The sequence below is a fragment of the Ananas comosus genome, linkage group 23 (assembly GCF_001540865.1).
Source record: "Ananas comosus cultivar F153 linkage group 23, ASM154086v1, whole genome shotgun sequence".
NCBI classification, from domain to species: Eukaryota; Viridiplantae; Streptophyta; class Magnoliopsida; order Poales; family Bromeliaceae; genus Ananas; species Ananas comosus.
Genome location: NC_033643.1, coordinates 582,843 through 608,115, shown reverse-complemented (window position 1 = coordinate 608,115; position 25,273 = coordinate 582,843). Strand labels below are relative to the sequence as shown.

The 25,273-nt window shown below is 40.0% G+C and overlaps 4 protein-coding genes and 1 long non-coding RNA gene across 7 annotated transcripts; 2 read left to right on the top strand and 3 right to left on the bottom strand.

Moving 5' to 3' along the window:
• Positions 7,657-11,327, top strand: LOC109728402 (peptidyl-prolyl cis-trans isomerase FKBP20-1). Its single transcript, XM_020258795.1, has 6 exons — positions 7,657-7,772; positions 8,902-9,045; positions 9,948-10,081; positions 10,177-10,256; positions 10,361-10,453; positions 10,905-11,327. Exons 2-6 carry the CDS (start codon positions 8,937-8,939, stop codon positions 11,053-11,055), a joined length of 567 nt encoding a protein of 188 aa, XP_020114384.1. The 5' UTR covers positions 7,657-7,772; positions 8,902-8,936; the 3' UTR covers positions 11,056-11,327.
• Positions 11,816-15,317, bottom strand: LOC109728406 (probable protein S-acyltransferase 16). 3 transcript variants are annotated; one of them, XM_020258801.1, is made up of 8 exons: positions 14,936-15,313; positions 13,597-13,689; positions 13,405-13,506; positions 13,249-13,326; positions 13,079-13,177; positions 12,906-13,001; positions 12,321-12,432; positions 11,816-12,200 (listed from the first exon to the last, which is right to left on the bottom strand). In XM_020258801.1, the coding sequence occupies exons 1-7, from the start codon at positions 15,209-15,211 to the stop codon at positions 12,322-12,324; spliced, it is 855 nt and encodes a 284-aa protein (XP_020114390.1). In that variant the 5' UTR covers positions 15,212-15,313; the 3' UTR covers positions 11,816-12,200; position 12,321. The 3 variants fall into 3 exon arrangements, 2 of the variants coding, with proteins under 2 accessions (XP_020114390.1, XP_020114389.1); XM_020258800.1 differs by having other exon boundaries at positions 11,816-12,432; positions 14,936-15,312; XR_002220959.1 differs by lacking the exon at positions 11,816-12,200 and having other exon boundaries at positions 12,386-12,432; positions 13,272-13,326; positions 14,936-15,317.
• Positions 16,618-21,233, bottom strand: LOC109727895 (aspartic proteinase PCS1). The gene is made up of 2 exons (XM_020258106.1): positions 21,229-21,233; positions 16,618-17,980 (listed from the first exon to the last, which is right to left on the bottom strand). The coding sequence occupies exon 2, from the start codon at positions 17,962-17,964 to the stop codon at positions 16,627-16,629; it is 1,338 nt and encodes a 445-aa protein (XP_020113695.1). The 5' UTR covers positions 17,965-17,980; positions 21,229-21,233; the 3' UTR covers positions 16,618-16,626.
• LOC109727899 (glycerol-3-phosphate acyltransferase 5-like) lies at positions 20,163-23,434 on the bottom strand. The gene is made up of 3 exons (XM_020258110.1): positions 22,318-23,434; positions 21,027-21,552; positions 20,163-20,942 (listed from the first exon to the last, which is right to left on the bottom strand). The coding sequence occupies exons 1-3, from the start codon at positions 23,005-23,007 to the stop codon at positions 20,515-20,517; spliced, it is 1,644 nt and encodes a 547-aa protein (XP_020113699.1). The 5' UTR covers positions 23,008-23,434; the 3' UTR covers positions 20,163-20,514.
• On the top strand, positions 23,177-23,755 carry LOC109727900. Its single transcript, XR_002220872.1, has 2 exons — positions 23,177-23,269; positions 23,441-23,755. It is a non-coding gene; the product is annotated as an uncharacterized LOC109727900 (long non-coding RNA).

Here is a 25,273-nt window from a genome sequence, read left to right as displayed (position 1 = left end):
TAAATGCTGGTCGTTTCAGCTTGTTAGCTTGTTGAGAGAGAGCTTTTCTCCTAAGCACATGGCTGCTGACAATGGAATTATGAGCATACTACTGCCTACATAAGCTTTTTCACTGTCCACAATTATGTTTGAGTTTTGTCCCTTCTATGTATCTCCTTAATATATATGTATATATATAGAGTTAGGCTCCTATGCTTTCAAAAGTACGGAGGTCTCCGTACTTGTAAGTTGTTTTCGATAATGGAACGTCCGATTCGACGATCGGTTCCATTAAACATGATCTGCACTATTAGAACTATTTAGAAACTAAATTTTATAATTTTTTGACTTCGTTTGCCTAGTAAACAAGTATCCTCAAAATGAACGGCTGAAAATAAAAATCACATAAAAAACAGTGATAAAGGACTCAAATTTCAAATCGGAAGTATTGTTCTTACTCTTGATGTTAAGTAGAATTTTCTATTAAAATTTCATGTAATTTGGATACTTATACACTGTTGAACTTAAAAACGTGCTACATCGGCCGTTAAAATAGTCATTTTTGAGACCCTATGATCGCTTAGTAAATGATGTCGAAAAATTATAAAATTTGGTTTCTAAATAGTTCCAATAGCATAGATTATGCGTAACGGAACCAATCGTCGAATCGGATGTCCTATCATCGAAAATAATTTATAAGTACGGAAGCCTCCGTACTTTCGAAAGCACGGGAGACGTACTCATATATATATATATATATATAGAGAGAGAGAGGAGAGAGGAGAGAGAGAGGAGAGAGAGAGAGAGAGAGAGCAGGCTGCTGTGCTCAGGAGCACGGAGGCTTCGTGCTCCTGAGCCATTTTCGATGATGAAATTTTCGAATCGACGATCGCCTCCGTTATACTTGATTAGCGCATTTGAAGTTTCTAGAAAATAATTTTTGCGATTTTTTGATATCATTTTACTAGTGATCGAAGGATTCAAATCCATAATTTTAATGGTTTGAATTGCCGTTTTCAAGTTTAACGGTGTATGAAGTATCAAATCAGATGAAATTTTGATGAATTCTTTATACTATCTACAACAAGATTATATTTCTATTCGAAATTTTAGCGTATATCACCATTTTTATAGGATTTTTATTTTCAGCCGTTAAAAATTATTGATATTGAATTCTTTCGATTGCTAGGTAATGATATCGAAAATCGCAAAAATTATTTTCTAGAAACTTTAATAACGCTAGATCAAGTTACACGGACGACGTACGATATCGAAACTCACTGCATCCAAAAACGGATCAGGAGCACGGAGGCCTCCGTGCTCTGAGAGTACAGTAGCCCTGCTATATATATTATATATATATATATATGATTAATATTATATATATATATATATATATATATATATATATATATATATATATATATAGTTGAGTTATGATACTTTTACAGGTATCACCATCATGGTGCTATTAGGTTTTAAGCTATTGGATCTACTTTTTGATTATTAATAGCTCTTGGATTAAACACTATTCCAACTACCACCAGCTACCACCATCATCTCAACCTCATATCTCTCCATCCAAGGGCTAAAAACACACAAGTATCACCCCCATGATACTTTTATAAGTATTCTAACCCTACTCTATATATATATATTGTAGGCATTTGTGAGCTCAATGCACATGAAACTAACTGTATTTAACTAAACATTCGATGTATCGACTTGACCACTTAACACATGCACAGTTCAATATGGTTTTTTTTTCCCCCTATTCTTTTACTGTTATTTTGAAATACTTGTCTTGTATTATATGCGGATATATATATTTTTTAATATTATATATGAGTTTGGAGAATATGAATCCACCTTAGCCATTATTTGATATTGTCTTTGTCGTTTTGAGTGTCAAAAATCGCATCCCCATCCCGTTGACCACTGACCCACAACTATATATATTTTTTATTATTTAAAGTATAATAGATTAATGCGAATAATAGTAAATAAAATGTTCGTATACCAAAAAAATAAAAGAAATAAAAAAAAACACAACATTTCTCAAGATAAAAGTTTAAAATGAATTTCTTACTCTTATAAAAAAAAAAACCATAAATAAAAAAAAGTCTCTTATCAGTGTGAAAAAAAAAAAGAAGAAAACAATCATTAAAAACAATCGACGAATAAACAAAGGTTTGCCTCCTATTGGGCCTAATGTGGCCCATAATACTCAAACAAACTAAGCCTGGGCCCCAAAAGGATGGACCGGGCTTGAGACTTTCCCAAACGCGCTTTCGCAAAAGCGATTTTCCAACGCGGCGCGTTTCGCCACGGGCTGGGTTCAAAACGGGCGAGGCCCCCGCTTCCCCAACCGCCGTAACTACTCGGAAAACGACAAAAACCCAAACGTGCACAGAGGAGCCACCTGTCACCCACAACGATCGCCTTGTACGGGACATGCGCTGTTCGGAGCCAAAGAGCGAGCGATCCCCACCACAAACGCCGATCCCGGATCCCCCACCCCCCCAATCGCTTTTCCTGTTGTTTTTGACCGAACCACATTACGCGTGCATTATTCCCTACGCCCGGTGCATCGACAAATTCCATACACCACCAACTGAAAAGGCGATTAAATAGACGGAATAAGGAATTTTGAACACTAATTTCTTATTACACTATATAATTATTTTTGGTGTAAATATTGATTATTTGGTATTAGTACAACGTATGAAATGTACGGATGAACAGGGTCTAGGCAATAGCATCTTTGTAAGGTGGCAGTGAAGTGTCAGGGCCGAGACGAGGCCCGATGGGCTGTAGCCAGGTTGGTCTCAGCGATCGAGGTCCGGTCCACCATGTATTACTCCCAGTGCTACAGTGTCCTCCTTGCAAAAGCTGACCCAAAATTTTCCACTTGGAATAGGCACTTGGTCCTGCTTGTTTGAAAGAAAAAAAAAAAAAAAAAAAAGCAGTGGAGAAATTATTGCATACACCTGGTGCACTTTGTGCATCACGCCTTCGGCGTGGATTCTGCGCAGGTCGATTCCGCTGCCGCATGCCTGCCACCAATAGCGACTAGATTATCAGGTGTGCAGAATTTTTCTGCACTTGGAGATGCAGCCACTGAGTGTCGAGTATTGTGAAAAATCACTAGGATTAGTTCATTACATGTAAAACGTAAAACTTTTACTAAAATTACGTATATCTAATTTATTGAGATCTTGTTTTAGGATATTAGAATAAGTTATTCAAAAATAACTTATTTCATATGCGGATTTTTCAATAAGAGTTTGAGTTTTGTTTTTTTAAATATCTTATACTATTCATGAATTAATAGACCAGCATATTTCAACTGCGTGGTAATTTATTGTATTATAAAAAAAAGGTTTGAAATTCTAATATGATATTTCATTCTAAACCTCTAAGAATACTTCTTATTAATTGAATTAATAATATTTTTGAATAAGTTTTTTTTTAAAAAAAACTGAATAAGATATTCTAGCTTTCAAATTTGTCTTATTTGGTGTCCAAATAATTAGATTATGAAAGTTTTGATCTTTCATAAAATGACTCTTCCAGATATTACATATCAATAAGTGACTTTCGAAGCATACACTTGTTGCACGTAATAATTTACTCTCTCTCTCTCTCTCGCTGTACTGTTATTTGCAGTGTAATCTAAAGATTTGGGACTCAAAAGTTTTTTCACCTCTTTATCAGGAAAAAAATATATCTTTTTTTACTGCATACCTCGGGGCTGGAGAAGACCCAATTTAAGATGTATCCTACGGCTCACAAATGTTCGTACCGAATCTTTGTAAACATGTAACCCTGTAAAGTGGTTATTTTGCAAACTCCCACCTCCAAGGAGTAGGATACTAAAACCCCATGTAAATCTAATTTTCGCCTGAGCTCATAGATAGGGTACCTGAAAAAAAAAAAAAATAATTTGGATTTAGCTTTGGTCTATAAACCATGAAAATGATACATTGGGGCAAAGGTGAGTCATTTTGTGTGAAATAGATTAAAATTGGTCCATATTTTCAGATAATTCATTAAAATTAAAATTTCAGATGATTCAGCACATCACTCAAATTCGTCGTTTATTATGTTTGGATTGGCCTCTTTTCTATTCAAAACTACTTTTATTAATCATTTATCTAAATTTTAACTTTTAGCTAATCTAATGATCGATTGGCTAGCAGAATAAAATTTTAAAAGATTTATTAGAGATTGACTATTTAAATATGCATTTGAAAATTTGAAGACTTGGAAGGGAGGAAACATAAAATTTGATCTAATATTATATTATTTTTTAAAAAAATAATCAAATAAAAAACTGATATAAAATTAGTCCTATGACTGTGCGCATGAAGACAACATTATTAAAAAAACAAAAAGGGAAATAGAAAATTCAAAAAACGAATCATGGTGGCCGTTGGTGTGAGAGAACAGGTTTATTAAAGGGTTAATTTCGTAAGTTTTCTATAAATATATTAAACAGTAAAAAAATTTTTACAAAATTCAACTTTTTATATCTATTGCTACAAAAGTCCAATAATATTTATATTTATCCTTCTGATTTATAAGATAAATGAAATGATATTTTTGTCATCATAAATATATCTTTTCAAAAATTTCAATGGTTAGAATTATACAAAAATATTTTTTAAAAAATTTTTAAAAATTATTACTATTATTTTTTTTGGTATCACAAATAATATAAAATAAGTAAAAAAAAACTAATTTACCTTATTCACCAATAAGGATGAAGTATTATACCTATAGTTAAGTGTATTCTTTTAACCGATCCTAAGAGCACGGATATATTTAAAAATATTTAAAAATTTTTGTAAAAGTAAATATAAAAAAAATTAAATTATGTAGAAATATATATACTATTCGATATATTTAGAGATATCTGTATGCAATTAATCTTTTATTAAACTACACATGAAAAAAAAAGGAAAAAAGAAAATCCGGCATTTCGAGTCGCGACAATGCGGACCCAACTGATCCCCAACAGCTACAGTGCTCACCACCAACACATGTACACTCCCCCCCCCCAACCGCTATATANGTCATTATGTAAGCATAAATAAGGAAAAACTTTAAAAATTTCTCATGTGGTTTTGTAGTTTTTCACTTTACTCTTCTGTGATTTAAAATGTATCAAATTGCTTCTCTATGATTATATTTTTATCTTTTCGGTAGTTTTTTCGTTAATATTTTATTAAATTATATATACAAAAAACTTCAGATACCCATCAAATATTCACTTTAGTATCCTTTAATTTTAACTTTATCACTGATTTTTTTAAAAAAAGAAATTGATAAGAAAAAGAGAAAAAAGAAACTATAAAAGGGTAAATTGATACATTGTAAATCATAAGGGGGCAAAGTGAGAAACTACGAAACTACAGGGGGGGATTTTTGAAGTTTTCCCTATAAATAACTCCCCCAAACTCTCCTCTTCACCCCCCTCCTCCTCCTCCTCCTCCTCCTCCTCTCACCACCGTTCCCTTTCTCCGCTACTACTACTACTACTACTACTACGTACTACTACTACTACTACTACTACTACTACTACTAGAGAAGCAGCTGAAGCCCAAAGCCAAAAGCCCAAAGCGAAAAGCGCTTCTGGGAGAAGCGGTAATGGAGCTGTTCGTGGAGGAGAAGCTGAAGCTCTCGAAGAAGGGGAGCAGGAGCGGGGCGGCGACGGATAAAGGCCGAGGGAGAGGTCGGGGCCCGGGCCGGTCCTTCTTGAACCGGTGCGCGCGCCTCGTCAAGGAGCAACGGGCCCGGTTCTACATCGCGCGCCGGTGCGTCACCATGCTCATTTGTTGGCGAGATTACCCCTGAGCGGCCCCCCTCCACCCGCCTCGTAGTTTCCAAAACGCCCTTCCCTTCTCTTCTCCCCGAGAGATGGAGTTTTGACTTTTGACGACCTCTTCGCCGTCCATGGACAAGAAAGGGTGGATCTCCTTTTTTCTTTTTCTTTTTTGTATATACAGCAGCTTAGCTTTTGTGGTGCTAGTGTTAGTAGCTAGGGATCGATCGATGTGTTCGTTGGTTGTAGCATTGAAGTTGCTACCATTTTTGGTGGGATATTCTCTTTCGATCGCAAATGGAGATGACATGCATATTTGCGAAATATTCTCCTCAGTTGAATCAAATGTTTATTTTCCATTTATGGGATACTTTACACTTGTTATAATATCGTAGAGTTATTGACCCCGGGACAGTTATACTATGCGAAATAATTATGTCACTGAAAAAAATTAAAAGTGATGTTAAAAAAGATAATAGCATTTTATCTTTTTTTAAATTTAAATTGATTCGATTTGATGAAGCTTGAGGACAAATTTTAATTATAGTACTTCGTGAAAGGACTAGCAAGATATGATATTACATACATTGAATTGTACACCATACAGGACCGTAATTTGAATCCAATGAGGCTCTACTGGTCATGATGTTTGGATCCAATGAGAAGGTCCAAAGAGGACAACTTGGTTCAGGGTGGTAAATGGTGACTTAAATAGGATCTCTTGTCACTTTTGACGTATGCGGTTGTCTTCATATGCTGTCATTGTTTGCATGATTTGAAATATTTTGAAACTTGGGATCACAACAATGCCATGGTAGTGTGGGAAAAAGATAAGGAAAAAAAAAAAAAAAAAGTGTGAGAAGAAGTGAAGATTCATGTGCATAGTAAACTCGATTTCTTATTATGTCTGCCGCAGTTTATAAAGTCACGAATTCGAATTTCAGTATACGTATTACCAAATGAAAATAGAGTTCGAGTTATGTGCATTACCAAATGAAAATAGAGTTCGAGTTCTGTGCTTATCGAATAGTATATTAGTTTGGTTCTTAACGGAGGTCTTATCGCTCACGAGCAGAAAGGGATTAAAAAAAAAAAAGATAATGGGACAACAAGTTATTAATATACTCGAGTTAAAGATCCAACAAGTTATTAATATTAGCCGATTGAATGATTTTCCACGTCAGTCGTTTGGAGAAGTCAACAAATAAATTACGGGCGGAACCTGGCTTGGGGCTAAACCAGACTCGCCAGGCCGAAACTCTATTGGGCCGGGCTTGTCTCTCTAAATTAGAACATTAGGCTAGGGCCGGGCTTCAAAATATACCCCAAAAAAGTTTCCAAGTGAGTCTCACCCGGAATCTATAATTTTTTTTTTTTTTACTGATAAAACTGTAAGTATCTTGCTGTATTAGTTTTTCCCTGATTTTCGTTAGCAAAATGTATGTCTTTCATTTTTTCGCTAGTGAATAATAATATATAATTTTTCTGTGAATGATAATTACAATTTGTTGACGATATGAGAGTTAGAGATTGAGAAACTATACTGGTTTTTTTGCTGTTATTGGACTCGAATCTTCAACTAATTTTCCATGTAACTTGATACGAGTACAAATGTGTGTGACAATTTGAAGTGAGCCTAAACAGAGCCCAATGGAGATTGGGCTTGGTATTGGGCTTGAATTGTGGGCTTTTGTTTTGGACCGGGCCTTTTTGAGATTGTTTGGTTCCCCGAACGGGCCAAATGGGCTAGTGGGTTCTCCTACAAGAAAAGATGTGTTTATCGTGGCCCAGTCCATCATTGTGACGTAGCCCATCAAGGCCCACAAAGGAGGGGATAGAGAGAGAGAGAGAGAGAGAGAGAGAGAGAGAGAGCTCGATCTCACTAGGGTTTGAAGAGTGTGCCACGAGAGGGGATGAGAAGGAGCGATCGATCGATCTCGGAGTCTCCTCTTCCTCCTCAGATCAGGTAGATCTCACGTCCCCCAGTTTCTCCGCCTCAATCGCTATTTAAATTCCAAGTTTCTCTAGTTTTCTTCGATCTGTAGCATTCCATTTCATCTGCTATAGGTTGATCTAACTAGGATCTCGATTTGAGTTTGCGCTATCCATAACATGTTTTGAATGCTATTTGATCATCTCTCTACGTTCCACCATAATTCACAAGTAAATCGACGCTCATCTTATTCAGATTAAGTGTATTTTTAGTCTAATCACCTGAATTCAGCAGACGAAACTAAGATTTTGTTCTCTATTTTGTGAATTTATGTAGTTCTATTGGTTCATTGTTGTTGCTGTTGTTGTTCTTATTGTTGTTGTCTTTTAAGCATTTGCTACATGGTAACTTGATGTGTTTGAATAGTGGGAAATGTTGTGCGAACGTGCTTTTGCATTGATCCCACTTGGCAAAATTCATATACAGTAAATGAGGTTTGAAATTTTTGAATGTGAAGGTGTTTAACTTAGATAGATCCGCAAAAAGGTTCTCTATAATTCTGGTCCTACTTTATTTGTATATATCAGGTTTGTTTAGAATGCCATAATATTACAATAAGAAATAGAAGTGTGCAGCTTCCATTGATACCTTTCCTATAGGCTTTGAGATTCGCCATTTCAATAGAGTGGTTGTAAGTTAAATGGGTTGTTTATTGAATGAATTGTACGTGCAAATGCCCTTCATGTGGCTTTTCTAAAGATTTTAGTCATTATGTGCTCTGCTGGTGATTGTCACGGTTCCCTTCTGTTCTTTTTTCGTTTTCAACCACATGCCTCTTGATGTAGTTTAATTGGTTGATCTTTCCTCTTTTAGGTTCTTCTTAGTAAAGGCATATGATAAGATGAACACATCTTTTAGATTCACACTTGAATTTTTGTCGTTTTGTTGCACATATATGCTATATGCTATCTCGGTGTCGTAATACAACTCTTACTCTCAAATATAACAAAATCATGGACCTAAAGAGCTTGTTGTTTTTAATCGTTAGATATGGATCATATGTATCATAACACTATATAAAGTGGTAGTGACACTAGTTGGTTGAATTGCCATGCTCATTTTGAGGTCCTTGCCTGACCTTATTTATCTTACTGTCTTTCAGTTGCTACTTAAACAGCATTCTAGACGTTGGCAACCATGGCTGAAGAAATAGATTTAACTGGAGATGGAGGCGTTCTTAAGACAGTTATTCGTAAAGCCAAAGATGATGCCATCATGCCATCAGAGAATGTTCCCTTTATCGATGGTATTTAAAGCATTCTATGTTCTATAATCATTGTTTTTTCTTTGCAAGCACAAAACGGTTATAATATGGATCTGAAACTTTCTTTTGAACTGTAATGAATGCAATTTGAGTTGTAAATGGTGATGAAACATCTGTCTCATAACTTCAAAAACAAAACAATTTTAGGATTGAATTGGCCATTTCATGTCCAACCGAGAAATTGTTGATGAGAGAAACTCTAATGATGGGGAATACCTGTTATATTCTGATTTTCCTGTTTATTTTACTAGTTATAATGCGATTGCATGGAAAAGTAGTGTTCATAAACTGTTCAAAATAACATGCAAAATTACATGGAATGTGACAATCAAGTCGTATTTATATGCACAATAAACAGTCAGCTCTTTTCTTTTCAATCTGCTACTAGTAATAATGAATCTTTTGTATGGACCTACCTATAGTCATTAGAGCTCTCGTACCACATCAATGCGTATTATAACTGCCAACAATTTGCAGTCTTTTTTTTTTTTGATTAAATGCAATGGTAGTCCATCCCTAACTGTAGAAAAAAAAAAGGCAGTTTTTCCTGTAAAATGACCATTTTATCCCTTCTGTAATATGACGTCCTAGATTCATTAGACTTGAAAAAGAGTTTAAAGAAGCCAATTTATAGGGAAGCAATGCCCTCCTGTCTGTCCTTCTTAGAAGCCAATTTATAGGAAAACTTTGTGGGTTGTTAGATATCTTGTAGCTGACAGGGATGGAATTGCACTATATGAGAAAGTTTTGGGGCAAAGTCTTTAAGTTTAAAGTTCAGGAGCCGAATCAAAATTCTGGAATAGTTTAGGGGCCATCTGCACATTTTTACCTTTCCTTTTTACCATTCCACTATTTCATCTTGCTTTTTTCATGTCCTTTGACAGTTCATTATGAAGGCACCCTTGCTGAAACTGGCGAAGTATTTGATACAACCCATGAAGACAATAGTATTTTTACATTTGAACTGGGGAAGGGCGAGGTTATCAAGGCTTGGGATATTGCATTAAAAACAATGAAGGTAGAAAAAAAATATTGTGGACTGGTTATTCCTTTTAATTATCAACAGAGGTATGCAATTAAAAATGTAGCTAATGTGTCTTGGATTCTTAAAAGGTTGGGGAGGTCGCGAAAGTAAGGTGCAAGCCAGAGTATGCTTATGGAAGTGTTGGTTCTCCTCCAGAGATACCACCAAAGTAGTTTCTTGCTATTTTAGTTGTAATCCTAGATACTTGCAGTTTTCTTTTAGCAACTTATACATTAATTTAGAGACTAGAACTGATAGTTACTCTGATTTCAGTGCAACACTCGTCTTTGAGGTTGAGTTAGTAGCGTGCAGGCCCAGGAAAGGTGCCAGTGTCAGTAGTGTTTCAGTTGAAAAGGCCAGGCTTGAGTAAGGCTCTGATTTATATATGAATGCTCTCTTCTCTGCAATATTTTCTTTTCGTAATCCATTATTCGCTTCTGATGAAGATCAGAAAGGCATCAACTTCGATTCCTACATTTCTAGCTGCTGATGAATTTGGAAAATTCGAGGAAGAGCAACTGTGAAATTTTCGAGGAAAATGATAATAAATCATGAGAATAACTCAGGATGATTGATGATTGTATATCATTAAGTTGTACCTCATCTCTAGCTGCAAATGAATTTAGAAAATTTAAGGAAGAGTAACTGTAAACTGCTTGAGGAAAATGATAATAAATCTTGAGAATAACTTAGGACAGCTGATGATTATGTATCATTAAGTTTACCTGCATGGAACTGGCCAATTGCGTACTATGTTTTTCTGGAGCATGCTCGCTTAAGCAAGTGCATGTCTTGACATTTTTTTCTGGTCAACCAGGGAATTGAGGAAACAAAGAGAGACTGCTGCAGCAACCAAGGAAGAAGAAAAGAAGAAGAGAGGGGAAGCAAAAGCCGCCGCCGCTGCCCGTGTACAAGCCAAGATGGAGGCAAAAAAGCACCAAGGGAAGGGCAAAGGGAAGGCAAAGTAGACCACTTTAGGTTTTGTTTGCTATCAAATTTAGTGGATATTACAGAAACATGCAATAATACAGACATTGTAGCGAACTTGTCATTTCTTCCTGCCTTATACTGTCAGTGAAAAAACTGTAAAGAGGGAAAGGAGTGAAACTGTATCTGATAACATTATACAAAATGTGTGATTCTGGTAAGTGGGGTGTGAAAATTGGTATAGTGAATCATTACGCTCCTTTGAAATTGTTCGGTCGTCGAGATCATTTATGAAATTCTTTTCCCCTAGTAATCGTAAATTTGTTAAATTTGTTTGGAGATTCTAGTTATAAGTTCTGATTCTAGTCGTAAGTTCTGGCGCAGTGGTGTTTTTTATTTCGATTTTGGAGTCGCTATTACTAGTTGATCCTGGTTGGTAGTGTGTTTAGCTTGGTCGGGGGGTGGGCGGTGGCAATCACATTTTAGTCACGAGATAGTGAAGAGACATTTCATATCAAATTTTGTAGCATTCATTTATCACATGTAGATGCTCTTGCCGACAGGGTTTCGCAGTATCTACAGAAATACCCAGTGAACGTATTTCAACGAGCAAAAAATCTCCAGTGCCAAGGGCGCGACAAGGCTGCCTTGGTCACTGATGCTGCAGCTCGTCTGCCCCATTGGCAATCCTTTTCAAGTCTCTGGTTTTGTCTCGCTCAAAAAGAACATTTCAGAGTTTGCGAGTGTTTTAATGGTTGGTGCAAAATATACATCTTACATGCATCACTCAATAACTCAATATTTTCGGTGAACCCAACCAAGTTGTACGATAATGTCATCAATCAAATCAGATAATAAGTCGACTTTTTTGTCCCAGATTTAATTTGTCAATTAAGAATGAAGAGAGGGGGAACGATTAACTTTGCATTCACATTATACACCACCAGACGACTTCATAAAACTGACCTAACATTGTGTACTACAACGGCTTGAATTTGAAGAGCTTCTTAGTTACAACTCCCAAAAGGGGCACATCTCTAAGTTGTTTCTCACACTTGAAGTGCTCTTTGCCCCTGTTTCTCACACTTGAAGTGCTCCTTGCCCTGTCACAATAGTGTTTTACAGCTGAAGCTTCCTTTCTAGACCATTAAATAAGCATTCTTTTGCATCATGGCCTTCTTAATGGCTGAGTCGAACAATGCACATGTCACAGTACACAGGAGGCAGATTAGAGAATTCTCCAAAAAATTGCCATGAACCGAGCCTCAGTAATGACCTAATCTACATGTATATGCTTTTTGATCACCTCACAGTGGTGGAGTAGATAGTGGAATGTCGTATGAAGTGCGGAACCGGAGACCAGAGCCTATGTTCTTTGATATTGGGCAGACCCAACAGAATATGTTTGGCCCTAATACCTGCATGCAGAAAAGGGAAATGTTATTTGGGTTTTCATGGCAATATACAGGATGAAGAAGCATAACCTCATATGCAGCATATCTACAAGAATCTAATTATTTTTCCGTTTTTGCCAATGACAGGCTAAATGGCATGAGACAACAGCTAACTCAAACCTTTTTTTTTTTTCTTTTGAGAGAGAGAGAGATAGGTAACACGCTACTCGCTTCGTTTATTTCATTTAGAAAATAAACTTAACTGGAAATGTGAATCAACTAGAATTCGAACTTGGGTCTCGGGTACCAACCACCAAGCCCTTTGCCACTTGCTCTAGGGACGGTCAGTAGCTAACTCAAACCTTAATAAGTAGAATTGCTCGTTTTCTCTTAAGTGACTTGTTTGCAGGCATAAATAGCAAGAATAGGCTAAATAGCCAACTGAAAGAAAGACTTCTATAAACATGTAAACTACAAAAAAAAAATAGTCCTCTTACTGAAACAAGGTTTTCATAGACACCAAGGTTATATGGATGTCGATAGACGTTGCCTACTTTTTCTGCCAACCACATTGCTCTCACTCCTTCATGGTACTGCAAAGCACAAAACAGAAAAAAATACTTAAAGTGCCCTATTCAATTTCTAAATTAATAAAAAAGATCTTCCAGACCTCTATTGTTGTCTTGTTCTGCAAGATGAGGTAAATATGCCATCCTAAAAGAATTGTTAATGCCAAAGTCAACGGACAAAGCAGAACACCGCAGACAATCTGTCAAGATAACCAAATCTTTCAATTGTCAATGTTAATGCATAAGAAAATGAAAATTTATTATTACTTACAATTGATGTTCTAGAAGAATCACCGCTTGGCTGCTGATCCTTTTGGAGGTTTTGAGAAGCACTTCCAAGAAGCAAGACCTGAAACAATATTGTGAATCCTTCTATTGAAGCTTGAGAAAAACCAGTACCACTAATTTATTTGATAAATTAGAGTACCATTGAGTAGATGCAGGCAATCACGGCATAAAACACGAAAACGAGGAAGATCTTGTAGTTTTCATGGCCAACACAATTGTTTATCCAGATACAGTGGTGATCCTGTGCAGGACAATTGGCCACAACCGAAATGATAAATAATTTCTGAGATAGAAAACAACAGAAGGAAATCTTAAGAGCATCTGCAAGTACCATTCTAAGAACACATCTTTTGCAAACACGGCAGTGATGTGCACGCGGAGGCTTATAATGAGAACATTTCTGACAATATCTCAAATCTCCACCCTGCAGAATACCATGACACCATCAGGAATCAGAGGGGAGAACAAGCTTTAACTTCACAAGGATATATTTCCTAAAGAATTCTTTTGTAACATATAGACACCTTTAGTTCGAGATTTCTGTCTTACAGATTAGAATATATAGACCTCATGAGGATCCGAGCTTCCAAGTGCAACTTTTACTACGTTTGGTTGATGTGCAGGGGGAATTGGCTAGAATAGCAGGCGGCCCACGGGAAAAGCACTACTACATCCTGCCTCAAGAAAATAGCTACCCTTATATATAGTGCTAGCCTGGTAGATAATTGCTATGCCTATTTCTAGATGAAAATCCCAAATTCCGAAGGTATTTGGTATGATAGTGGAACATTTACTATTATAGAATAGCTATTTATTCATCCATATAAATTGCCCCACTTAGACTTGATAGAGGAACTAACACTGGGAATGACCAGATAAAAGAATATAAGGAAGATCTATTACATTCACCCATCAGATTCATGAGTCTCTTGATAGACATCTTAAAGCCCAAATTCCTAGATCGTCTGCTCAGACTAAATCCTAGTTATATAAACAGGGGATTTCAGTTGATAGTTACTTCGCCGATCTAATCCAAATGCCATAACATTGAACTGCAAAAGGACAACAAAGCAAAGGAGGAAGGAGGAGAAAAGGGACGAGGAGATCGAATGGTGCTTTCAGCCCATGATGCCATCTAATTGATCACACTTTAGATGAAGGTCAACGACGTAAACTCATACATGCACAAGTTTGTCGCATGCAACTCCAGATCCAATCTCCTATTATATTGTTTAAGCACTTCAGTAAAATCCTAGAGCACAACAACGCACACGCACTATATCGTCTCAAACAATAGCAAAGCCAATGTCAAATTCTGACTAAAGTTTTGCAGATTGCCTTTTGGCTATTTCCACATATTTCCTCTCAAAATCGCTTAATGAATCCATTGATATAAAAGGCACATCTATGGATCAAAAACTAGTTTATCCCAACATTTTTCCCTCACTAGATCTGTTTTACTCATCTGTTATTCTACCAAATCAGGCACATGAAGCTTATATATATAGTTAACTTCAGAGGAATCAACTTTATATCCCATTAAGGCATCAATCTACAAACCCATCATTAATGCTACCCAAACAAGTGAAATTTCACAACGCACATAGCGAATTCCTAGTGAATACTGAGGAAATCAAAAACTCTAAAAGTGAAATCCCCAGCACTCGTACCTTTCTCTTGATCTCGTGGATGGGACTATCGGGATCCTCGACGTCGGGGACGAAGGAGGCGGGGACACGGCCGGGGTCGGTGAACACGGCCATGGCGTAGGTGACGAGGGACGCGGCGGCGAGCGCGGTGAACGCGGCGGCGTTGGCGAGCCCCGCCGCGGTGGCGATCCCCAGCCACTCCCCGATCACCACGAACACAGTCGTGTAGTACAAGTACCCGATCGCGGCGAGCACGGTGAGGATCGGGAGCGTGACGTAGCCGGGTTGGGAACTCATCCCTCCCACCTCGCGCCCCCCTCCGATCCCGGATCTAGGGTTTCGATCGTGGCGTGGAGGTGGAGGTGGAGGTGGAGGAGGAGGGGGAGGTCGGGGCAGGAGGGGAGTGGATGGGTATAAAGGATAATGCAAGGGGCATTTCAGGAAATAGACACGGTCAGCAGGTGACGGATGCACTGGCGCCGTTAATAACGACGGCGCCTCGCCGTTTTATTAAAAAGCGTAATTTAGCCTTAGAATTAATTGCCTTGTTATCTGTTTAATTATTATTTCAATATTACTAATCTAACAATTTTTTATTTTCTTTTTTAGCACGCGCGAGATGATTTTTTTGGATTTAGGTTGAGGTTGGAAGTTTAGGTTTTCGAATTTAGAATTTAGTACCAATACATAGAGAATCATAATAGTCAGTTAAATAGACATTAATTGTTTAGGAAGTTTTAAAAGAATGCAAAATTAACATTAATTGTTTCAAAAGTTTTAAGAGAATACAATGGATAAGCATAATATATGCAAACCTAGGAGTGTGGTGACTTAAAGAGTTTAAATTTAAAAACGCTTTCACTCTTTTGTCTTTCCATACTGTAAAGACTGAAACTATCATAGAAAATGCTAAAGCCAAAGAAGCAGAACAACCACATAGGCTGCCTCAGTGTAATACATAAGATGATAGTTGGAGCAGTTGACCAAAGTCCAAGCTGATACCAATAAAAAGCATGCGATCACGTATACGTCAGTGTGATTTACTTTATAATTTATAATAGAAAAAACTTTAAGTATCACCTATGTAGTTCCGCACTTTTTTTCACTTTAATATATTATAATTTAAAGTATATCACTGTCGTACTCTATAATTTTTATTTTTATTTTTTATCCACTCTACTAATTTTTTTGTTAAATTAATAGATAAAGTTAAAACTAAAGGGTATTAAAATGAATATTCGATAAACTATAGGTTGGTATTTGACGTTTTTTATATATAATTCAAAAAAAAGGTTAATGGAGGTACTAACAAAAAGAGAAAAAAAGAAAAGCACAGAGCACAAATTAATACACTTTAAATAATATGATACTAAAGTGAAAAAGTACAAAATTACAGTAATGATATTTGAAGTTTACCTTTATAATATAATTATAGAAAAAGAGCATATTAGAAACACCTTTAAACTTTTGAAATCATTCTTTCTAAAGCACTAAAGCAGACTCTTTTAAAAATTACATTAAAATACTAGGTAGAGAAGTCTAAGTGCTCACTTGACCCAAATCCGAAATTAAAAGAAAAGGTCAAACATATTTACCATATTTACCACGAAAGTTTTCACAAGCAAAGAAGAAAACCTTCGCCAAGTTAGTACTAAGATAGTTTATTTTCACAAAAATTCACAAAATTATCTTGCATNATTATTAATTAATTATTAGAGAAGCAGACCGAGCCTCTGGGTCGCGAGGTCGCAGCGGACCGGGGCGAACCCGAGGCGGGCGTTGTCGAGATCGTACTCGACCCACAGATTCTGCTGGTGGTGGTGCCCGATCACGAACGCGGAGATGCCCGCCAAATCCGCGTTCCCAAACGTGAGGCACCGAACGCCGTTCCCCACCTCGTACAGCAGCCTCTCCCCCTCCACCGCCACCTCCGCCCCCTCCAGCTCCAGCGCCACCGCCGGCAACCGCCGCGTCGCCGGCGCCGCCGCACCCTCCGGCGTCCGAAAGCAGAGGTCGAACGCGCCTTCGAACGCGTAGTCCAGGGGCCGGAGGACCCCCCGCGTCCGGCGGAGGAACTCGGCCCTGAGCGCCGCGTAGGCGTCGCCGAGGAGGAAGGTGAACTGGGTGCCCGAGTCCACCATGGTCTGCCCCGCGCCCGTGTGGTCCGGGGCCAGCGCCGACGCCGGGAGGGGGAGGAGCGCGCCGCCGACGCGGATCCCGAGGAGGCGGACGGAGTAGGCGGCGCGGTCGAAGTAGGGGAGCGGGAGCGGCGGGGGCCGGGACAGAGGGGTGTAGTTGAGCGGGAGCGGGAGCGGGGAGCGGCCGAGGAGGAGGACCCCCGCGGCGTCGCGGTCGGAGATGCAGTAGGAGAAGCGCCGCGTCCCCGACTGGGTCACGAACGAGAGGGCTCCCCTGTCCATGCCCAGCATCCCCGTCGTCGTCGTCGTCGTCGCCGCAGCGGCGGCGGAGGAGGAGGAGGAGGACGCGGAGCTCATGCATCCGAAGACGGTGCGCAGGGGAGCGGCGGCGTCGCCGAGGCGGAAGAGGTCGGAGGCGAGGGCGCCCTCGGAGGAGGACCCGTCGGCGTAGGAGACCGACACGTCGCAGACCCGGCCCCCCGCGTCGCACGCGGCCGGGGCGCGGGGGTCGCGCGCCTGGGCGCGGCACGTGGGCGAGGAGCAGGGGATGGGAGAGAACGAGGTGGAGGAGCGGGGTTCGAAGGCGAGGGGATTCGTGGAGGAAGAGGAGCCGCTGCTGCAGAGGAGCCATGAGAGCTCGCTCCCCGTGTCGAGCACCATGGAGACGTTCTGAGGCGGGTTCCCAGCAGAGAGGGTAACGGTAAGGGAGATGTTGTGGCGGAACCGGAGCTTGTTGGGTGGGCGCGGGAGGGATAAAGACGCTACCTTTTGGGCTCGCAGTGCGAAAAGCAGCGGTTTTGGCTCTGCAGTAGTCGGTGCTCTTACACAAACAACACTTACCACTTGATATAGAAGAGAACACAGGAAAAGGAGATTAAAGAGACTAGCTTTGGAGGAGGAGAAGGATGCCATGGTTGGTGTTTGATCTCTTTTTGAGAAAGTATAATTGGGTGCGTGTGCGTGTTGTATATCTATAAATATGAAATGAGGGGATAGGGATATAAATGAAGTGGGGTAGTGGGAGACTGAGTAAATCAATTGGAATTTAATATAATTAATTATTAATCATTCAAATTAGTTTTTTTTAAATTTGGGAGGGGCTGGAGATGGAGATGGGATACTGTGGAAAGCGAGTGGAGGAGAGAAGCATCACTGTCGCCATGAGTGCGAAGGTGTGGAGTAGGTTCCTTGCAAATCGCCGTTTAATGCTGAGAAGAAGAAGAAGAAGAAGAAGAAGAAGAAGAAGATTTATTACCAGGGGAAGAGGAATTAAATTTCCTTTTTTTTCGGGTTTTTTTAAAATTTCTATAAAGAGGGAATGAATTAATTTGAAAATTAAAGCAACCAGAGCAAAGTGCGCAAACCAAAAAGGAGGTCTACACTATGACTTAGTCAACAACTTACAATTAAAGTACTTCTGCTGAAAGTAAAATTATAAAGCAGATTGGATAACTCTCAACTTAAATTTGGAAATTCTACTTAGTATCTTAAATTAAGGGCACTGGAGGAGAATTATCATAGTGCCTTTTTAAGCAGTACCATGCATAAACTCAAATTAAAATGGGAGGTGATGAAAAGAATGCTTACTGTGATCCGCCCCGCTCACTTTGTCAGCTATCAACATCAAATCTGCTGGTTCCAGTCTCATCACCGCTGTACGGAAGAACCACAACCCCATGCATGCATGGATCCTTCCAGAATCCAGATGGCTGGCTGTACCTCTCAGTATGCCGACGACGATAAGTACAAGAGCAATACCAAACTCAACATGCGCGTTGTTCGTTCGAGAGTCTATTTTTCGCACATTTATATATTTTTTACAAAAATTTACAAAATTTAATTAAATTTTTAGATGGATAGAGTTCTGAGATACGCTCCTCTCATATTCAAAGTAACTAATTAATTTGTCCCTATATTTAAAATTATTTACGTCCCATGCCACGAGCCACTTGTAAAGGGTAAACAATTAATGGCACTTTCGAGAGTATTAAAGTAGTCATGGATGGACGACACGAGTTTGGACACTCCTGCTTAGAAACATGCGCGTACAAATAGAATCAGCTGGTAATTAAAGGGATCATAAATTATCTACGTATTAATTCTCCACGCGGTGGTCTCCGTGTGGTGTCCACCAACCGTGCATGGGGCAGCTCTCGTCCACTTCTCGATCATTCCTTTGTACAAAATATCCTTTTTAATTGGCTTAGCAATTCCACAGTGCAATAACAATATCCTATTAAATATCTTTATATTGCATAAAAAGTACATAAAAAATGAACACAACATTGTTTTATAATTATAATAAAACCACACTGTGCAAGATTACACTTCTTAATTACTGTGTCACGTAACACAATGTGCGTGATTTGATTGATTCTTTCAAACATAAGCCTCCGCCTGCTGTACAATCTTTCTTTTTTTTTTTTCTTTACTACTGTAGCACTTTTGTTTTTCTCTCTCTCCTTTTTTCTTTTTTTTTTTTTTCTTTTTTTTTTTTTTTTTTCAGTGTGTCGACATGACCCGAGTTGGTCCGAGGTGCCAGTTTGAGATACTGATCGATCGAAAGGGGCGTGGGTTTGAACCCCATCAATTCTTGACATATTTTTAGAATTTAAATATGTCCTCAAACTCTGCAAATAATATTAGTTAATAAAAAGATTAATTAAATATAAAAACTCTTAGCAAGTTCATATTCTACGCGCTCTTGAAAAAATAGTTCAGGTAAAAATGCATAAGGCTCCCCAGCCATTTGGAAATGGCCCCTAAGTATTTTTTTTTCAAAAAAAAGATTGAGATTTCTTTAACTTTTGATTCATCAGAATTTTATATTCATACATCTAGCTCATGCTATTATTTACGGTCGTGATTCTCAATCTGTGTTTAATTAGATTTCCATTTGGACACTGAATTATATAACGAAGCTTGGTATTGACTCTTGTTTTCGAAGATGCACAAATGTAAGAAATAGAGCATACTGAAGAGCACAAGAGAATTAGGAATTGATATATAAACAGCTGGTTTTTCCTTTTTTAAAAAAAATATTGTGGGATGATATACATGTACGTAATTATCTATAAAAGTAAGATGCATGCCAGTAAATATCTCGTAGAGACCATGCATATATACACCTTGACTACATAATTAATCGAGCCAGTTATTGCTGTAAGAAATCACAAATAGGGTACATTCCTGTTTTCTCAAAAAAAAAAAAAAATACTGTAAGAAATGAATCATCATAAACAATAATAATCCGCTTTATATCTACACGAATTGAACTTGTAGCTAGCATTGTAAATGAAAAACCCACTCATCAACTCCTTTGCCACTCGAACAAGAATCATACGAAAAGCCTGCCTCTCCGCAAAGATGGTCAACTTAAAAGTGTGGACGGTGGATTAGACTGTCTCACGGTGCCCCGAGCTTCCCGTAAAATTGTTGTTCACATGAACACCAGCTAGCTAGCTAGTGCAGCAGAAACCCGAGCACCTCCTTCACCCGCCGGGCCCACGGCGCCACCGCATTCACGGCGTTCATGCTGACGGTGCCGTCGTTCCCGGCGAGCACCCGGTACTTGTCCTTGCGGGTGAAGTTGGTGCACTCGAAGCCGAGCGTGGCCGCGAGGATGCGCTGCACGTAGTTGGCGACGTCGTGCGGGCTCTTGCCGGCGGAGCAGGTGGCCTCGGCGGGCAGCTGGCTGAGGAAGGTGACCTCGTAGATGGGGCGCGGGTTCATGAAGAAGAAGATGGGGTCCATGGCCTTCCAACCCCTGGCGGTGGTGGGGTGGAAGAAGCCGACGCGGTAGTTCATGGCGACGGGGACGATCCGGTCGGTGAGCTCGGCGAAGAGCGCGCTGAACCGGAGCAGGAAGGGCTCGCGGCGAGGTCGCCCTTGGCGAGCTCGGCCTTGATGCGCTCGGCGTCGACGTTGCGGTCGCGGGTGAGCCGCACGGTGGGGATGGGGGAGAGGAGCTCCNTCGGGGCACGCCACGAGGTCGCCCTTGGCGAGCTCGGCCTTGATGCGCTCGGCGTCGACGTTGCGGTCGCGGGTGAGCCGCACGGTGGGGATGGGGGAGAGGAGCTCCGAGAGGCGGGAGATGGAGTAGGTGAGTGCGGGAACTCTGCGGCCGAGCACCGTGGCGAGGACCACCGGGTCCATGAGGGTGCGGTGGGTGCAAACGAAGAGCACACCGGAGGACGAAGAGGGCGCGGAGGAGGAGGAGGAAGGGTGCAGAGGAGGAGGGGGACGGCGACCGCGGATGATGACGGCGCCGCCGAAGATTGGGGCGATGTGCGGAATGATCCAGAGTGGGACGAGGAGGCCGACGGCGATGCGGACGAAGGCGACGATGGCACCGAGGGGGATCCAGAGGAGGATTATGAGGGATGTCAGCGGGGTGGGGCGGGGCACCAGGCGGCCGTCGTGAAAGATCACCGGTAGAGGCCGGATTTGTTGGTGGGCGTCGTCGCGGTTGCCACCGGTGAACGGCGGATAACACTGTTCCTGCTTCATCGGAACAAAACGGCTCAACGATTAATATTTGATTTAGTGCATGCATACTATTTGACCTACATTTTATTTATTTATGCTTGCAGATACAGCTCTATCAGGAAAAGAGTTTAATAAATGCAGTAAAAAACAAAAAAAAAAAAAGGCGATTCTTTTGCTATGAGAAATTTTGAAATATAATTCAAAGCTTCCAAATTAACACATTAGGCTTCGTTTAAAATTACGTGAAAATTACATTACGTACGGTGAAAAAATAAGATAGAAAAATACTTTATTTGTTCCCGTATATAATATTGCGTTCGCATATCGCAATAAATCGAGTTACGATATATTTTCTACGATTTCATTAAAGAACGTAGAAGTATAACCTTATATATTTTTACATTAATTTTATTTTATCTAATAACGTCGGATAGACTTAATACCAAATTAAATCTTAGTGCAATTGTAGATGGTGGATCTAACTTTGAAAATACATTCCAACTTTGTTCCATCTGTAAAAATAGTTTTATCCTATTCACGCACCCTTTTCCTTTTTTTTTCAAGGAGTGCAAATAATAATTACATAAATTTTCAATGAAGTATGAACAGCGGCTAATAAATAGCAATGATGTTTTTAAGGGGAAAAAAGGAAGAGAATAACTAACTTAATACCACAAAAAAAGAATATACTTCTCGTGACTCTATATATATACAAAGCTGTTGTGTACCATGCATTTCTGTAATTGATGGGGACGTGAAAATGGCTCACAAACGCACCTTGCATAGAGATAAGAATGAATTATTAGCCGAACCCGGTCGACCCAGGCCCACGTCGGGGGCTTCCTCCTCCTCCTCCTCCTTAAAGAGCTCCCTGACCCGGCCCCGAACCGAGCCGGGCTCCAGCGGTCGGACCAACCCGGTCGCGTACCCGAAGCGGTTCACGTCGAGCTCGGCCCCGACCACCTCGTCCGCGCCGAGGTGCTCCCTCGCGAACCTCTCCACCATCACCCGCGGCCACGTCGTCACCACCACCCTCCTCTTCTTCCTCCCCCGCCCTTCTCCGCCGCCGCAGGAGCTGAAGACGCCCCACGCGGCCATGTCCACGTCGTCCATGTAGAACTTGGGGAGCACGGCGCGCGCCACCGCCTCCACCTCCGCCGCGCGCGCCCCGGCCACGGCCGCGAACGCCGCGAGCCGCAGCGCCGCCGCGCCCATGCCCAGCGCCCGGAGCGCCCGGAGCGCCGGCCACAGGAGCAGCAGCGCCGCGAAGCGCGCGAGGCCCGAGACCTCGAAGGCCACGAGCATGAAGTAGGGGAAGGGGTCGGGGTCCCTCAGGAGCCCCCCCTCGAGCTCCGCCACGATCGAACGGCCCTCGGCGTATCTCTCCCCCCCACCAACCCTAGTACTTGTAGTACTACTACTAGTACTACTACCACCACCACCAATGATTCTCATCATGGCGACCATGGCTTTTGGTTTCTGCGTAGTGTTGGGTTAATTTGTTCGACTAAGGGGACTGTACGTAGTATATATGAGGGAGGAAAAGGTGGGGTGGTAGGGGGGAGAGAGAGAGAGAGAGAGAGAGAGAGAGAGAGAGAGAAAAGTGGGTTTCGTGTGGGAAGTGGCATGGGTTTGACGGGTTCGCGGGGTTTGAGAGAGGGGGTTTAGCGGCTCACAACCACCGTTAACAAGAAGTGAGGAACGACATGCGACGCCATTAGAGAGGGTGGTGGGTCTACATCACCTACTTCACAACAAACATGATCTACTCTATACTCTTCTCTCTCTTCTCTCTCTCTCTCTTATTTCTTGTACTTATCTTCTAATATGGATGGCTTTCTAAGTGCTTAATTACAATTAGGAGATTTGATTAATTCGCCCTACTTTAGCATGCTTATAGTTTCATCCAAAGCGCACTGCCTCCTCTGGAGAGTTCTACGCACAATATGGTTGACCGTGTGGAGAGTCCAACATAAGCACGCAAAAGTTGTGTATAATAGGTGGAAACTATTAAGTTTTGAGATCCATTGGATGAGACTTTTTCTTTTCTTTTTTTTTTTGGCAATTAATGGGAAGAGTATCTATTGGTTAGAACTAATTCGGCGGTTGGTTTAACTATATATGATTCTCATGTTGTTTGATTCTTGGGTATTTTAGTGGCTAAGAAGCATCAATTCAAAAGCAAATAAAAAGATTGCCTTTTCACGATTATTAATTATTTGCGGCAACATAAATTCTATTAAATTGGTCTTTTGTGATAACATGTATTATTAGCTACAGCTAGTCCTATAGCTCGATCACTTTTTTTAAGGTCGACACAACTGATTTTACTTTATTTTCTTTGTAATAGTTTGCATTCGTAATTATCTTTAATTTTATGTAATAATTTGAATGAATTAATTCTGCAGTACGTGCATATTAATTAGGACTAAAATCAACGATAATGTTAAGAGTATCGATCTCCGGATGGAATCTTCTTACCAAATTCTTCTTCTTCTTCTTCTTTTGTATTTTAGATCTGGTTCTGCTACATCAGTTAGCTAAGGCTAATTGAAACGTGACATGTATTATAAATTAATTAACTGCTTTCATGACATCTACACTGATGTACTATATACTGATTCACCAGGTGCAAAAGGTAATTATTTCTCCCGAAAAAAAATCTCTCCTATTCTTGCATGCATAATATATATTCTCAACCAGTCAAATGGATAAATTGTCCTAGATATCTTCATCTAGCAGACCAAATTAACTGAGGCAATAATTAACTCCCTGGTTAGTTGTGTTTGTGTTCTAGATAATTGGTGCAATATTAATGTACCTTGGAATTTAATAATTCCATCCATGCGACTAATGCTGTTGTATTGTAGTCACAACACAATGCATTTGAAGGGAAGAAACTGCAGAATGAGACTTAGTAATATCAGATGAATATATTTTCGACTATCCAGTGTGGATTCCTGTATATGTTTGGTATTAGCTTCTCCAAAAAAGACCATAAATACATATAAATATTGATCAGTAGTATAAAGTTCTTCATCTTTACTTGGCCCTCTGCATCATTCAACATTGATAACTTTGATTCATTTCGGATCCACATGTTTTAAGTTTGCTCTACTCATTTAGATCCAGCCAGAAGCTTCTCGAAGTTCAATTTTAACTTGGGCAAACTCAAATTTATTGCTTCTTAGGTGGTTGTTTAATAGAAATTCTATGCGAGGACATCTTAAATGCGTTAAGTTCATCTTTAATGTTCGACCTGCAGGCAAAAGAAAATCTAGCGCCCTCGTACAGGTCAAAGCTGTTTTTGAGAGAACCACACAACCTTGCAGCAGTGATTATCGCATTTGCGATCACTTTGTTGAGTTCATTGCCAAATATTTCAGGGGCCAATGCTTGAAAACAAAAATTATTGAGTGCATATTGAACATGTAAAGATTGTGACCAAGTTTGCCGAATTCATAAAGGTACATGGTGATCATGTGGGAATTCGCGGTTGAACCCGAAGAAGGTGGTGGTGCACAAAGTTGTGCCCTACCTGAACATCAGTTATTAGGCAAAACGGTAGAATAGATTTTTTTTTTTTTTTTTTTTTTTTTGAGAAATAGGTAGCATGCTACCCGTTTCGTTTATTTCATTTAGAAATAAACTTAGCTAGAAATGTGAATCAACTAGGATTCGAACTTGGGTCTCGGATACCAACCACCAAACATTTTGCTACTTGCTCTAGAGA